The sequence below is a fragment of the Hippopotamus amphibius genome, chromosome 1, assembly GCF_030028045.1.
Source record: "Hippopotamus amphibius kiboko isolate mHipAmp2 chromosome 1, mHipAmp2.hap2, whole genome shotgun sequence".
Lineage (NCBI taxonomy): Eukaryota > Metazoa > Chordata > Mammalia > Artiodactyla > Hippopotamidae > Hippopotamus > Hippopotamus amphibius.
This window is the reverse complement of record NC_080186.1, coordinates 855867-870249: the sequence shown is the minus strand read 5'-3', so window position 1 is coordinate 870249 and position 14383 is coordinate 855867. Positions and strand designations below refer to the sequence as shown.

Genomic DNA, 14383 nt, shown 5'->3' with positions numbered 1-14383 from the left:
GCCATCAGCCCCTAACGACCACCTCTGCTGGAATGAGGCACACCCAGGGCCCAGGTGCCCCAGCCGGCCACCCGGCCCAGGTGCCTCAGTGCAGGAATCACTGCCACCCCCTGCCCAGGCCGGCTCCTCTCAGCTGCAAACCTCCATCCGCCTCTGGCCTTCAATCTGCTCGTGTCATCAGCACCGGAATAGAACTCGCGTTTAAAGAGCATCAGCCCTTCCCGTCCCTCTTCCTGGCCCTGAAAACACGTGGGCAGAAATAGCAGCCTGCAGGCTAGAGGGAGTGATTGCTGGCTGCAGAATCAGGCGAAGGCTCCTGCCCGGGCGGGCCTCGCTGCGTGGGTGCCCGAGGCAGTCACAAAGCCCGGCTTTAAATAGCTCCTGTGGGTACGCGTGGCAGAAGGAGGGCAGCTTGCAGGCGGTGGGGACGGTGGGGAGGGGCGGGAGCCAGTGTGGGCAGGGCCCTGGCAGCACAGTGGGTTTGGGTTGCCAGCTTCTGGACCCAGGTGAGCACAGCAGTTCCGGGGACCTTGAACCCACCCGCGTGTCCGCCAGAGGCCTCGGCGGAAGGAGGCCTTGGGGCAGGACCCTAGGTGCCAGGGTGGGGGTGCTGTGGGCAGTCTCTGGCCCAGCCTGGAAGCTTCAGGGCACCCTCGGGGCCTGGACGTCCCACCCCTCGGGCCAATCTCCACGTTCCAAGAGGAGGGAGCAGTGTCCCTGCTGGGGACACACAGGCCAGAGGGCACCCACCTGGGAAAAAGAGAAAGAGGTGTCACTGTCCTCATCCTCGGGGCTGGCCAGGTATGGCCTCTGACCCCCGCTGTCCGGAGCTGGCCTGCAGCCCTGGCCGACCCAGGTTCAGGTTCCGCTGCCTGGCGGCCACTCACTTTCCGCGGCTCCCGCGTGGGTCACGCTGAGGCCTGGAGGCCCCGCTCCCTGGCCGGTCCCATCCCCCGGGACGAGGCTGCCCAGCCCTGCAGCCAGGCCTTTAGAGCAGGGCCCAGAGGGCCGCCCGTGGCACGCAGGCGTCTCAGGAGGTGCGGGGCCTTCGAGCTGGAGGTGTGAGCCCTGGGCGGGTGCAGGCCTCGGACACGGCAGCTCCTGTGGGGGCTGCTGGGCCCTGCAGCCCTGGCGGGACCACCTGGCCTCAAGGTACCTCTGCCAGCTAGGCCCTGCCCCTGGGCGAGTGTCCCTCCGCACCTGCTCTCTCGGCCTGGGGACAGTGCACACCCGGGCAGGTTTGCTGGCCGAGGGCAGGTGGCCCAGCAGGGCACACTTATTGATTCCCACAAGGTCACCGTCACATAGCCCTCGAGGTAGTGTGTGGGGGACTCCTCAGGGCCAGCAGGGTCCTGGCCTGGCTGCCGCCTGAGCACAGCAGGGCTCTGGGCCAACAGCGTGGCCGCACGGCTGCCCCTCTAGCCGCCTCTGTTCCCTCCGAGGGTGGCGACCTGCTCTGCTCTGGGGCAGGGGTGACCTGGGCCCCTTGCTAAGAGCTGCGACCCTGTCACCCCAAGTCCGTGGTGGCAGCAGAGGTGGGGAGGGGCTGGGGTGTTTGTGGAGACTCGGTGGCCTCCCATCATCACGTCCAGGAGGCACTGTGGTGGCACCCCCAGCCGTGGGCCCAAGGGACTGGGGGGTAGGACTCCGCCAGCCCCCGCACCCTGCCAAGCCCCTCTGTCCTCGAGTCTCAGTCCCCAAGCCGCTCTGTCCCGAGCCCATCGAGCCCGTGTGGGAGGAGAGCCTTCCAGGCTCTGGGAGAGGAGGCCACAGGGAAATTAAGCAGTGGCCAAAGGCTCTGTTTTATTTCATGCTGGGGCCAAAGACCACTAACGCCCTTCCCACCTCCTCACCGAGACGATGAGCACCGTCCACGTCCGGTCTCCTCCCCTTCCCTGGTCCAAACCCACAGAGCCAAGTCCAGAATCAGGATCCTTTTCCAAGTCAGATGCAAAGCTCCCCGGGGGCCCCGTGCCTGCCTGGCTCCTGGGTCAGGCGGCTGGAGAGGAGGCCGGGCCGTCTTCTGCAGACCAGGGGCCCGGGGGAGGGTGGGAACAGAGCCTGGGGATGCTGAGCGAGGCCAAGGCTTTCCTCTTCTTTCCTGTGGTCCGTGGTCCTCCCCACTCTGAAACACGCAGAGTCCCCCAGGGGTCCTTCTCCAGGGAGGTCCTGGGCGCAGGACCCGCGAGGCCCACCGTGGGCCTCACATGGTGTAGGCGGCCCAGTAGATGACGTTGACGGCGGCGAAGGCCGCAGGGAACACAGCGCGGGCGTAGATGTCAATGGTGTCCGCGTCGATGGGCTTGAAAAGCGCACGGAGCCCCCGCCGGCCCCCCTGCTTCTCCGTCTCCACCTCCACCGACCTGTAGGAGCCCATGAGGTTCCCAGGCACGCGGCACTGCCGGCGGGACACAGCCAGCTCCTGGGTGACGCCCGCGGCCGAGAGGGAGAAGAGCACGATGGCATTCTTCACGTCCATCTGCACGGAGGGTGGGGAGGGGGGGCGCTGAGCGGCCGGACAGCCAAGGGCAGGACCCGCATTCCGGGCCCGCGGCTCCGAGCTGAGAGCTGGCGGCAGAGGTCCCCGGGCTGAGCGCAGGAAAACGCCCCCTGCCCCGCCGCCAATGCCGCCCCTTCGTGGGGCTTGGGCCCCCACCCCCCCGCCCCGCTGTCCTGAGCACGAGAGGCCTGCCCCTCTCCCCACACCACCCTCACCTCAGCCTTCTGCTCCTTGACCTTGACCTTGGCCTTTTGCTTCTTCCGGTAGTCGGCGTTGAAGTGGGCGAAGGCGTACTCCACCAGGGCGGCGAACACAAAGACGTAGCAGATCCAGAAGTACACGTCCAGCGCCTTGATGGCCGAGGCCCGCGGCAGGGAGGAGCGGGCGCTCACCATCAGCGTGGTCATGGTCAGCACTGTGGTGATGCCTGGCGGGGACAGGCGGCGCCGTCACGCGGGCCTCCACCACCCCACCCCAACCTGGCTCAGGCTCAGGCCCCTCTCCCCAGGTCTGGCCGGGCCGGCACGGCCCCAGGACAGCGGGCCCTGCACTGAGGACACGTGGGGTCCGGGCCCTGCTCCCAGCCTCCCTCCCTTCCCAGCTCCCTGGGCGGCGAGGCCAGGCCCGCACCTAGAGACACCCTGGCGGGCACCGCTGCCTGACTGATCCAGAAGGAGACCCAGGACATGGCGACCAGGAGCACGGAGGGCATGTAGGACTGGATGATGTAGACGCCCCGGTTCCTCCGCAGGTGGAAGTGCAGGCTGAGCCGTGGGAACTGGCCGGCTGCCGGAGACGCCCGTGAGCCCCATGCCCACCGCCACGGCAGCGCTCGGGGAGAGGAGGGCTGGGCGGGCAGCTGGGGCCACTGCCAGCCTCTGAAGGAAGGAAGACCCTCATCCCCGTTCCTCCCCCCACAGGAGAGGGGCCGGCCCTGCGGCAGGGCCACCGGAGGAAGGAGGGGAGACGGATTCCAGCACTGCTGATGGCCCGGTGGGACCCTCCCAGAGTACCCCCACCCCCGCCCCGTGCACAGCCAAGCTCGAGGAGAGAGCCAGGCTGGGCTCACCGGCTCCGATGACCGGGCAGCAGGAGCAGGAAGGGGCGGAGGGGCCAGCAGACAATGTGGGCTTGACCTTGGAGCCCCCCACACCCCTCAGGCACCCTCCAGACCCCGGGAAGCAACGAGGGACGGAGGACTAACGCAGAGGAAACCCGACCCGGGCCCGCACCGCGGGTTGTCCCAAGTGGCTCGGCCGGGCACAGCCTGCACTGACCAGCGGTTTTCCAGCTGCGGCCTCGGGGGCCCTCAGAGCCCACTAGTGGCTCTGTGGAAAGCACTAGAAAACCACCAGCAGGGCTCACAAGGAAGAGGCCGCGTTACCCAATTTGAAGTTCGTCAGCTCCGTGGCGAAGTGGTAGCTGGTGATGGTGAACTGCGCCAGCTGCAGCTTGTCCAGCCCGTGGATCTGCTCCTGGTTTTCGGACCAGTAGTAGACGATGTCCTCGGACGAGTAGCCATCTGCAGCACAGCCCGCAGGTGGGCCGCAGGGCCCGGTGCCCCCCGCCAGCCCCTGGCAGCCCCCGCAGGGTTGCCCCGCCCATGCTGGGAGCCTGCTACACGGAGACAGGGAGCAAGGAGGCCCGCGGCCACGCCTGGCACCTTAGAAAGGTGGACGAGGCCAGAGGAGCCGGCAAAGGTGCAGATCCCCCCCGCCAGGTGACCCACACGGCCACCACGGCGGCCCAATGATGCAGAGACATGTCTTGTCCGGGCTCCGGGGCCCGCTGTCCCGGGCAGGCCGCTGACCTGCGGGAGGAGGGCCAGGCTGCTCGAGCCTTCCGGCCCCTCTCTCCCTCTCTCCCTCTGTTCCTGCCCCGCGTCCCCACCCCCGACAGCCCACACTCACAGCTCTCCAGGTGCAACATGCACTCCTGCTCATCCAGGGGGTACTTGGCCAGGTCCATGTCGCAGGCCACCGTGGAGGTGATGCTGCCCAGACAAGACACTGGTGAGGCCCCCGGGGCGGGCCCGGCCCCTGCAGCGGGCCCGGCCCCTGCAGCCACGGCTCCCCTGCCCCTCACAGCAGAGGCGCCCCTGCAGCCCATCAGGGGGGCCTCCTCGCGGCGGGGCGGGGGGCGGCCAGGCTGCCTCTGGTTTTGTCGGCAAGCTATGGGCATCTGGGCGGAAACTGGAAACTGTGGCCACTTGACAGATATTTGTGGGTCTGTAGGGGCCACAAGAACTGGATTTCATTCACTTTCCTCGACCTTCAGAACACCTGACTGTCTAAGAAGCCGGGAGCCAAGGCAGGTCCAGCTTGAGCCCTCGGCCTGCTCCCAGGGATGGCCGCTAGGCGTCCCCGCCCACCCTGCAGCCTGGGAAAAGGTTGACTTTCCAAGAGAACTTAGATCCTTGTGTAAACCACCTGATTTTTAAAATGTTGGCAATTAAGTCCACTTTTGAAAGGCTGTGTCAGAAAACACACATTCAAGCAAATACATGTACACGTGTGTTCACAGCAGCACAGCTCACAACAGCCAAATGTGGAACCAGCACGGCTGTCCATCGACGAAGGTGTGGAGACACAAACCCGTGTGTCCACGCGACGGAATGTCACTCGGCCACTAAACAGCAGGAAGTTCTGATAAATGTCACCACATGCATGAACCTTGAAAACACTACACGGAGTGAAAAAGGCAGACGCAGAAGAGCACGTAGCATGTGATTAATTTTCTGTGAAATGTGCAGAATCGGCAAATCCATGGAGATAGAAAGCAGATTGGCGGTTTCCGGAGCTGGGGAGGGGAGATGGGGAGTGACTACTAAAGGGGATGGGGTCTCCTTTTGGGGTGAAATGTACTGGAACTGGGTAGAGGTGATGTTTGCACAACATGGGGAGGACACGAAGTACCACAGAATTGTTCACTTTTAAACGCTTGATTGGATGTTATGTGAACCTCACCTCAATTTAGAAAGAAAAGGGCACGTGTCAGCCACAAAGCGGCCTCTGCTGGCTTCCGGCCAGCAACCTCTGCTTCCTGCGCAGCTGCTGGTTGCCGGGGATATAAATACCGCCGCCCCCATCCCCCGCCCCCCAGCTCCCCACCACCCCCCAGCTCCCAGCAGCGCGCTCCAGCCGGCTCACCGGATGCTGTAGAGAATCACCCCGTCCGGCTGCAGCCGGATGAGCTTGTTCTCCACGGTCACGTCGTGGAACCAAGCGGACTTGGCGTTCACAATGAAGGTGTCCGGGAGCCACAGCTTGTCCACGAAGCGGCTGTCCAGGCCCAGAGTCTCGTTGGTGTGGTTGTAGGACAGCCTGCTGTCGCGCCAGCTCTGGTGCAGAAACACCGTCATGGTGTACTCCTGCGGGGACGCGGGGGCCTGGCAGTCAGCCCTCCGCTCCTGGGGGCACCCGGACGCGGGCGGGGGTGAGGCCGGTGGGACCTACCATGTTCACCTCCGAGATGTGGTCGATGCTGGCCACCTCGATGGCGAGTGCCACGTTCACAGGGGGGCCTGCAAGGAAGGGGAAGGGCTCGAGGCGGGGGGGTTGAGGCCAGGCTGCAGCACCGCCGGCCACTCGGCCAGGCCAGCGGGCGGGACGGGCAACGGCCGGGACTTTGCAGGGGAGGCCGTCTTGGTGCAGCTCTGCCCGAGGCCTGAGCAGATCCACCCTCCTGGCCATCTCCCTGGTGGGCTGGCTTTGGAGCTCTGACGCGCCCCTCAGGGGAGCCAAGCTGGGCTCACACCCGCAGCCGGACCCAGGGTCTGCCTGAGCCCCGACGGCCACTCTCACCTCCAATGCCGGGCCGGAAGTTGCGGGCATAGCCCTCTATCAAGCCGTCCAGGTTGGGGAGCCAGGATATTTCCAGGTTGGAGCCGACATAGTCGCCAATGTCATTCATTGCTCTGGAAATGCAAAGCACGCTGGTCACAGGCAGCGTGCCAGGACCGGAGCCTGTCCCGGGCACCTAGGCCAGGGCTGGATGTGACCCGTCGCGGGAACTCACACTGGACACAGGGCGCCCCCGGGAGGCACAGGGCCCAGGACTCCTGGGCCTCTTCCGCTGGCCTTTCTGCTCAGCTTACACCCTGCCCGCTCAGCCTTGAGGGAGGGCGCCTGGCTCACAGAGGCCCCCGGCTCCCTCCATAACCACTCAGCGTCCCCACCCCTGGGGTCCCTCAACAAGTAGGCCTTGGGGGACCCCAACGAGAGCACACGGCCTCCCTTTCAGCTTCTGAGGGCAAAGTGTCCTGTAGGAGGAGACTTGGGAGAAAAGACGTGTGACCTGGGAAGAGGGAGGGAGCGCGTCCCAAACCTGGGACCCAGGGTCAGGCCAAGGGCCCATGGGGAGGCTGCAGTCTGGCCTCCTGCTCTCTGTCCCTTCCCAGGCAGGCCCCAGAGGTCCCCAAGTTGCCACGTGCCTCTGGGACTTGGCCTTGGAGCAGCAGGGGCCATGCCCACTGGTTTCAGGCCAAGCCCACGACAGCCCTGCTGGTTGAGTTTGTCACTGGCAGGGCCGCACGGGGACCCACACAGGCAGGCGTCTTATGACCTGCAGGCGCCAACTGCCGGAAGCCCCCCAGTGGCTCTGCCTGGCCCCCTCCTTCTGCTCACCCGTCCTCTGGGGAACGGTGACCCCCAGATTCATGTCCACCCAGAATCCCAGAAGGGAGCTTTATTGGGAAATAGGGGCTTTGCAGATGTAATTGGTTCAGATGAGATCCTGCTAGGCTAGGGAGGGCCCTAAAGACATGACTGGTGTCCTTAGAAGAAGAGGAAATGGACGCACAGGGAGAAGCCACGTGGCCACAGAGGGAGCGACTGGGGTGATGCAGGCACAAGCCGAGGGCACCAGGGACCCCAGCGGCAGCTCCAGAGGCTGGAGGGAGGCGCCAACCGTCTCCCAACCCAGCCGACACCTTGCCTTCAGACGTCTGGCCTCCAGAATTACGAGCCTATAAATCCCCGCTGTTGTAAGTCCCACAGCTGTGGTTGCTGTCTCGGCGGCCCCAGAACCTCACACACCCTTGCTCCTCCGGCCCATGGGGTGGGGGAGCGGATTTATCCTAAACCCGGGGACAGGGAACGAGAAGGGACGTTCAGGAGGAACCGTCTGGTTTTTCTCTGAATCACGTCTGTCCACAGTGGGCAGAGACGCCCTCCAGGTCACCGAGCCCAGCCAGAGCCCGGGGGGAGACATGACAGGCCAGGGTCTGGACGCAGAGCTGCTGGCAGCTCTGAGGCCATCCCTCCCTCCCCCCGGAGTCAGGCGTGGTCATGCGTCCAGGAGCCCCACTCTGGGCCCCTCTGGCTGCCGGGATGAGACTGCCCGCTCCTCCCCTCCCGACGCAGGACCGGCTCCTGCTGTGCCCGTCAGCCCAGCCTCTGTGCCCAGCCCCTCTGCCCAACTTGGGCCACCGCAGCCCGTGCCCCAGTCACCCGCCGCCCCCAGTGCTGCCAGTGTGCCCCGATTCCCACTCTCTGGCCTCTCTCCGCTTAGACGCCGGCTCGACCCTCCAGACCCTCTGCCATCGGGCCCCACCTCTTTCTCCAGCGCTGGCTCTGACCCCCCATGTCCTCAAGCTGATTCCCCCACCTCCACCGGACTCCCATCCCCTTCCTGGTCCTGCCCCGGCCCTGGCAGGAAGCTGTCCTGGTCACGCATTTACTCATCCACACGTCCATCAGGTGAGCGTGCGCCTTGTGCCGCCCTGTTCCAGGACGTGACTGAGCCAGGCAAGGACGGTCGCGGCCCAGGCTCATGCAGAGGTCAGTGTCTGTGAGGACTGACCAAAGGGGAGGTCAGGAACCCTCTGGCTGGGGAGGAAGGGACAGCCTCCCCGAGAAAGTGACATCAGAGCCCAAGAGAGAGAATGTGGGGGGGGGCAAGAGGTGGGAGGAGGCGAGGGCCCCAGGTGGGGCCTGGGAGGGGCCTGGAGGGTAGGGCATCAGGGCAGAGGGTGGGGGCGGGGGGACCTCAGGACTCATCCAGGGTCAAGGGGAAGTCTGCGCTCCAAGCAAGAGCTGCGCGATTAACTCGATTAAACCTGGATGCCGGCAAGGGGGGGCTCCTGGGGAAGAGAGGCAATAAACCGGGGGCCACTGAGGAGGTTGGTGGGGCTGGGCTGGGCTGGGCCAGATGGCCACGGAGACAGGAAGGGTCTGGTCGAGACTGGGGGGGTGGGGGGGGGAGGGAGGTGCCGGGAGTGAGTTCTGCCACGGAGTTGGTGGGGCTGGACATCTTGCTGGACCGGCCCGGCTGTCCTCTCAGGCAGGTGCGAGGAGCCCTGGGGGCTGCCAGGGCTTGGGCAGTACCAGCAAGGGCAGCTGCCTCCCCCCCCCACCGCCGTCTGCTCCACGTCCTGACCCGTGAGGAAGGCTGGACGTGACCCAGGAGGCCCTCAGGAGCGAGCCCTGAGAAGCCCACTCTCCCCCAGGCCCATAGGGTCCCTCCGGGGAAGCCTCAGGAGAGCAGCGTGTGGACAGGGCAGGCGCTTTGGTAACAAAGTAAAAGGAGGAATTAAATGAAGCCCCAAGTAAGGCACAATTACAAATGCAAATGAAGGTCACCCTGAAGGTCAGATGTGAAGGGATTCAAATGAGGCTTTATTTGTGGACCAGCCCAGCTGCCACCTTGCACAGCGGCTGTCCTGCCTGGAGCCAGGCCACCAGGAGACATCACCCTTCCTGGCCTCGGGCTGGTGGCACAGGTGAGCACACCTGCCCTCACCGGGACCCTCACCTGCTCAGGGGCACAGAGGCAAGGTCAGGGCAGCCCCCACTGTGACGTTTGCCTGAAAGTGTCAGGACCCCGCTGGATTCTCAGCCTCTGCCACCTCCAGGGATGAGAAGGGAACAGGCTCCCCCAGTGGCACCTCTCACCTGGGACGAGGTGGCCGTTTCTGCAGCTGTGAAGGGACATGGGGCCCAGAGCACCCAGCAGGCTGGACTACGTGCTCTGGGCCCTGAAGGGCCCTGTCTTCCTCCTCTGCTTCAGGCAGAGTCAGTGGGGGTGAGCGGGATACCCAGTGCACGGGGGGACCTCTGCATGGGGTTAGGATGCAGGGACTCTGACCCGCGTCTCGGGAGAGAGTGTCTGACTCGTCTGAAGGCCCTGGAAGCCTGCGGTGGCCTAGGGTTGGGGTTTCCTTAGAGGAACAGGAGCTCAGAGACACGCCAGGCCCCCGCTCGTGGGAGAAGCAGGTGCCGTGAGACCACAAGATGCTTCCTCCCAGTGTCGTCAGGCCTCCCGCCCTCTCCCGGCCCTGTCATTTGCCTGTGCCCCTGGGGGCAGAAAGGGAAGGTGGGTGTAACTAAGCGAGGCGGCGGGCTCCCCCCCCAGGATTCCTCCTCCCCCCGCACACACACAAGCCCACAGATCCTGACAGCTCTGCTTTTAGAGCAGCCGCCACTGCACTGACACCTCAGTTACCAAGGCGAACACCAGCGCGATCGCACGGGAGGTGAGGGAGGGGCAGCCGCTTCTCCAGGGAGACGAGGTGCCAGCAGCCGGCAGGGCCACCCACTCGGGCAGGCAGCCGGCAAGCTTGGGTGGCCGCTGCGTGAGCAGATCTTTAGACTCAGGGAAGCGTCGCCTTGACCTGACCCACCAACGCGGCGAGGCTGGCCGCCTTCTAACCCCACCAGGAACCCGGGGATCTGGGCTGAGGAGCGGCAGCAGAGAGGCCCTTCCTAGCTCCACCGCCCCCTACTGCCCCCCTCCCCCGCCCCGACACCGCCCCAGGGGTGGGATGAGGGGAGGGAAGGTGCTGTTCCCCTGGTTTCCGAGTGGAGGGATGCAGAGCAGGCGGGAAAGGAGGCCCTGAGTGGACGAAGGCCCCCAAAGCCCAGAGGCCCTCCACCCGCCCAGGCCGAAGCCTTGCTGCCCAGGCAGACAGGCCTACGCCTCACCCCACAACCCAGGAGCCAGGTGGGGTCGGAGTTCAGAACACCGCGGGTTTTAGAAAGGCAATGCGATGCACTCATGGACTTGGGGAGGGGGGTGTCTGGGGAATTTTCCAGCAGTAAATGTGTAAATATGCCCCACGAGTAGCGTGAATACAGACAAAACAAGGAGGGCAGGCTTTGCAGCCAAATGAGTTTTGGTGTCAAATTTGGACTGAGACGTGAGGTTCAGAGCAACTTGGATTCAGAATGGCAGCTACACAGTCAGCCAGCAGCTGACGCCTGCCCCCAGCACATCCCTCCACGGCCACACCTCAACGCTTGACCCTTCCTGGGACCGTGAAACAAGAAAAGGAGAGAACGTAACAAGAAAAGGAGAGAACGTCCCTTTGGGCTTGATAAAGAACAAGGCCCCAGGACAGGGGTCACATGGGCACTGCCTGTGACTTTGGCATGACAGCCACACCTACAGCCCAACCCAGGCCTTCCTGGCTCTGCCCCCCACCCACCAACACAGAAGCTGTGACCACACACACGGAGCTGTGTTCCAGGCTGTCTGAGTAACTACAGCCAAAACACAGGCCAGCGTTCAACCATTTCTGGCTTTTAACGTCTTCGACATCAGTTGGTTGACCACGAAGTCTAGAATGCTGGGGGAAGGGGTGGGGGGAGATGTTTTCGATCTGCTTTTTTTCTACAGCCCTTGCACTGAGGTGATTTTCAAAAAGGCCCCTCGCAGCTCCTAAGGCAGGTGGCCAGGCTCAGGGCTCAGGAAACTGGGCAGCCCGGGGCGCACGTCAGGTCCAGTCTGCAGAGACGCAGAAATCAAGCTGGGACCGTGGTGGCCCCTGGGAGCCTCGGCACAGGGACCGCTTCCTTCTCCTGGGAAGACAGGGCACCTCATCCCCTCTCCCTACAGTTAGAGAGAAATCTGGAGTCTCTCCCCCGCCAGGGGCGCCTGGCTGCCCCACTCCCATACTCTGGAATCGGATGGCACCTGAAATGGCCCTGCAAGGGACAAACACAACGACACCTGCCATGAGGAGGTGCCTTCGCGTCCACCCCAGGCCGCCGGCCGCAGCAGACGCGGGTGCCCCGGGCTCTGCTCTCGGGGAAGGGGAGCAGCCTCCCCCGCTGCTCTCCGGATCCCTCCTCTCTTCCCGCCCGCAGCCCAGCCCGCGCCCGGAACGGCCCCTGCCGGCCAGGGACCGGCCAAGTGCCGGCCGGGCCGAGAAGCCCGAGCTCGGCCAGCGAGCCCGGGCACCGGGGGAGCCGAGCGCGGCTGCGACGCCCTCGACCCGCCCCGCGGCGCGGGTTCAGCACCGGGACGGCGGACAGCACCGGGGCGCGGGGCGGCCGGAACCCAGAGCACCCGCGCTGCCCGCGCGCGAGGGCATCGCCGCGGCGCGTGTGCACCGGGGGGGGGGGGGGGGGGGGGGGCCCGCGAGGGGCGACGGGGCGCGGGAGGCTGGGGCGGGGGGTGGGGGACAGGCCGGCGGGCGGGGGGCGGACGCGCGCACGGGAGCGCGGGGGCTCGCGCGGGGCTGCATCCCCCGAGGGCGGCCCGGCGCTCGCTCACCTGGTGCCGCGGTGCTGCTGCGCGCAGAGCAGCAGGAGCGGGGGCAGCAGCCAGGCCGGCGCGTCCATGGCCGCGGGCGGCGCCGGGACCCGGCCGGCCGCGGGCGCTCGAGAAGTTGCTCCGCCGGCGGCCGCGGGGGAGGCACGGGCGGCGGGCGCGGGAGGGCGCGCGGCGCGGGCGCGGGGGAGGACGGCGCCCGGAGCCCGGAGCCCGGAGCCCGGAGCCGCCCCGCCCCGAACCGGGCCGCTCCCCCCGCCCCCGCGGCCGCCCCGCCCCGCGCCCCCCCCCCCCCCCCGGCTCCGGCCGCCCCGCCTGCCGCGCCCCTCCCCCCTCAGCGCCCTCCCCGCAGCAGCGCTCCCGGCCGGGGGTCTGGCGCGCCCCGTGGAGGGTCCCTCCGCGCCTCTGCCCGGAGGCCGCCCCGGCGCACAGCCCGCGTGGACGCGGACCGACGGGCGCGGCGGAGCCTCGCTCCTGGGGCGGAGTTGGCGGTGCGCCGCTGCAGGGTCCCCGGGGGGGAGGGTGCCGGTGTCCCTGCAGCCTTCGCCTTCCACGGGGCGCGGCACCTCTCCCCAGCACGGCAGCTCCTCCCCAGACCCTCGCGGGCGCCGGCCCCCCGCCGTTGGGTGGGCGGTGAGAGCAGCGCGGGCGGCCGCCGCTCGGTGCTCAGGACCCGCTGTGGTCGCGGAACGCCGTGCTTTCCCTGCCTGGCCACACCTGCCCCCACGCCCTCGGAGGGCACCGGGACGGCTGGGCTCTGACACGGTGACACCCCCGCCCCGCCCCACCCCACCCCCGCGGAACTGCTGAGAAAGCCCAGGCCTCCCGCATTCGCTGTTGTGACTCGACTCAAAGCTCTGCACAGTTTCCCCCAAAAAGCTGACCACAAATTCTAATCGTTCGGTCCTTTTCATTCACTTCTGGACTCGATATCAGCGGACAACCGGAAGTGAACGTCTCGTGAAAACGCTTAAAAATGTGCAAACTGGTGCCGGGGTGGGTTGGGTCCAGTGGGTGACTGTGGACACTGGCCCGAAAAGGGGTGGGGGAGGGGAGGAAATCCCAGAAAGGGCTCTGCTGCTGGGAATTTCTAGCCCCATCCTGAGGGCCACGGATCAAGGCGGCTGGGTCTCAGCCTTCTTTCCTAAAGCCAGCAGCCAGCTCTAAGACAGGCAGGCGGTCCCAGCACAAAGGCCTCCCCGGAGGGCCCCCCAGCCCCTCAGTGGGTCCTCTGAGTACTTGGAAGCCCTGCCCTGCTGTGCATGTGCTCTGGGCGTGTCTCCAGACACATTCCCATTTGTCCTCCCGCCAGGGCTTGATCGGAGGTTCAGGAGTTAACCTACGAGAAAGTGCGGAGAGCCTGGCCTGGCTGGGAGGAGGGCCCTGAGCCTCCCAGGGCCGTTTCCATCATTCCTCTGCTGCATGGGGATCTTGTCTGTGTGCTTCTTCACAGCGGCCCTGGGGTATGACAGGTGCTTAACAAACGTAGGGAAACGCAGGCTCAGAGTCACCAAAAGCCAGCACAGCGGGCGTGGCGGGCAACCCCCCCAACCCCCCGCCAAGCTCCGGGCCACGAACAGCCCTCACTGTCCCGGCTTTCAGGCCTGAGCCTTGGTCTCCACGCTGGTGCAGGCTGCTGGGTTCGCTGTCACACTCTTTTCTTGCATCTGAGAAGATCCAGGTGCTGGTAGCCTCCGAGGAATATTGCTCGCCTCGACTCCCTCGGTTCAGTTAGCTCAGGGGGAACCAGGTTACTGCTGTTTCCTACACTCTACTACCTGGGGCATGACGTGGTGCTGAGCTCCTGTACAGGCGTCTCCGCCGTGGCTCTGGGTGCTGGGGGCCATCCAGTCGCCTCTTCTTGCCCGAGCCCCGGAGGCAAGCACGTTTCAAAGCCAGGACAGAGAAAGAGGGAAAGCAGGGGCCTTACACGCTGTGGGGCCCGCGACCCGGCCCGTCACTCACAGCTCCCTCTGGGATGCCCGGCCGCTCACTGGCCTTCAGTCAAAATGCTCAGTTTCTTCCCCAGAGTCTGCATGTTTTATTTTAGTTCTGTTTTGTCGCTAATGGGCTCCAGTTTGGGTCTCAAGAACGGACATCTTCATTATTCCTTCCTCGAGTTTTTTGAGAATTATCCTGTCACACCCCCAAACCTCTGTCGCCTTCCAGGGACATGCGTCACCAGTGAGGCTGCCCGTCCTGACCTTCCGCTTCACCCGAACAAGCTCCAGCCTCCCCAGGCTGGATGGGGAAGCCTGTTCGGGGCAGCCCCGTCACAGGTCAGGAGGCCAGGACTTGGTGCTGTGCAGTCGGCCTGTGGCTGAGGTGAGCCCCGTGATGCGGCAGTGTCCACACCCGGAAAGTGCCAACAGTCCTCTTCTCCCCTCCCTT

General features: G+C 65.7%; 1 protein-coding gene across 1 annotated transcript; it reads right to left on the bottom strand.

Moving 5' to 3' along the window:
- Window positions 1–1786: 1786 nt before the first annotated feature.
- Window positions 1787–12180, bottom strand: GABRD (gamma-aminobutyric acid type A receptor subunit delta). Its single transcript, XM_057713430.1, has 9 exons — window positions 11996–12180; window positions 6304–6416; window positions 5956–6023; window positions 5650–5870; window positions 4411–4493; window positions 3885–4022; window positions 3131–3286; window positions 2716–2927; window positions 1787–2479 (listed from the first exon to the last, which is right to left on the bottom strand). The coding sequence occupies exons 1-9, from the start codon at window positions 12061–12063 to the stop codon at window positions 2204–2206; spliced, it is 1335 nt and encodes a 444-aa protein (XP_057569413.1). The 5' UTR covers window positions 12064–12180; the 3' UTR covers window positions 1787–2203.
- Window positions 12181–14383: the final 2203 nt, after the last annotated feature.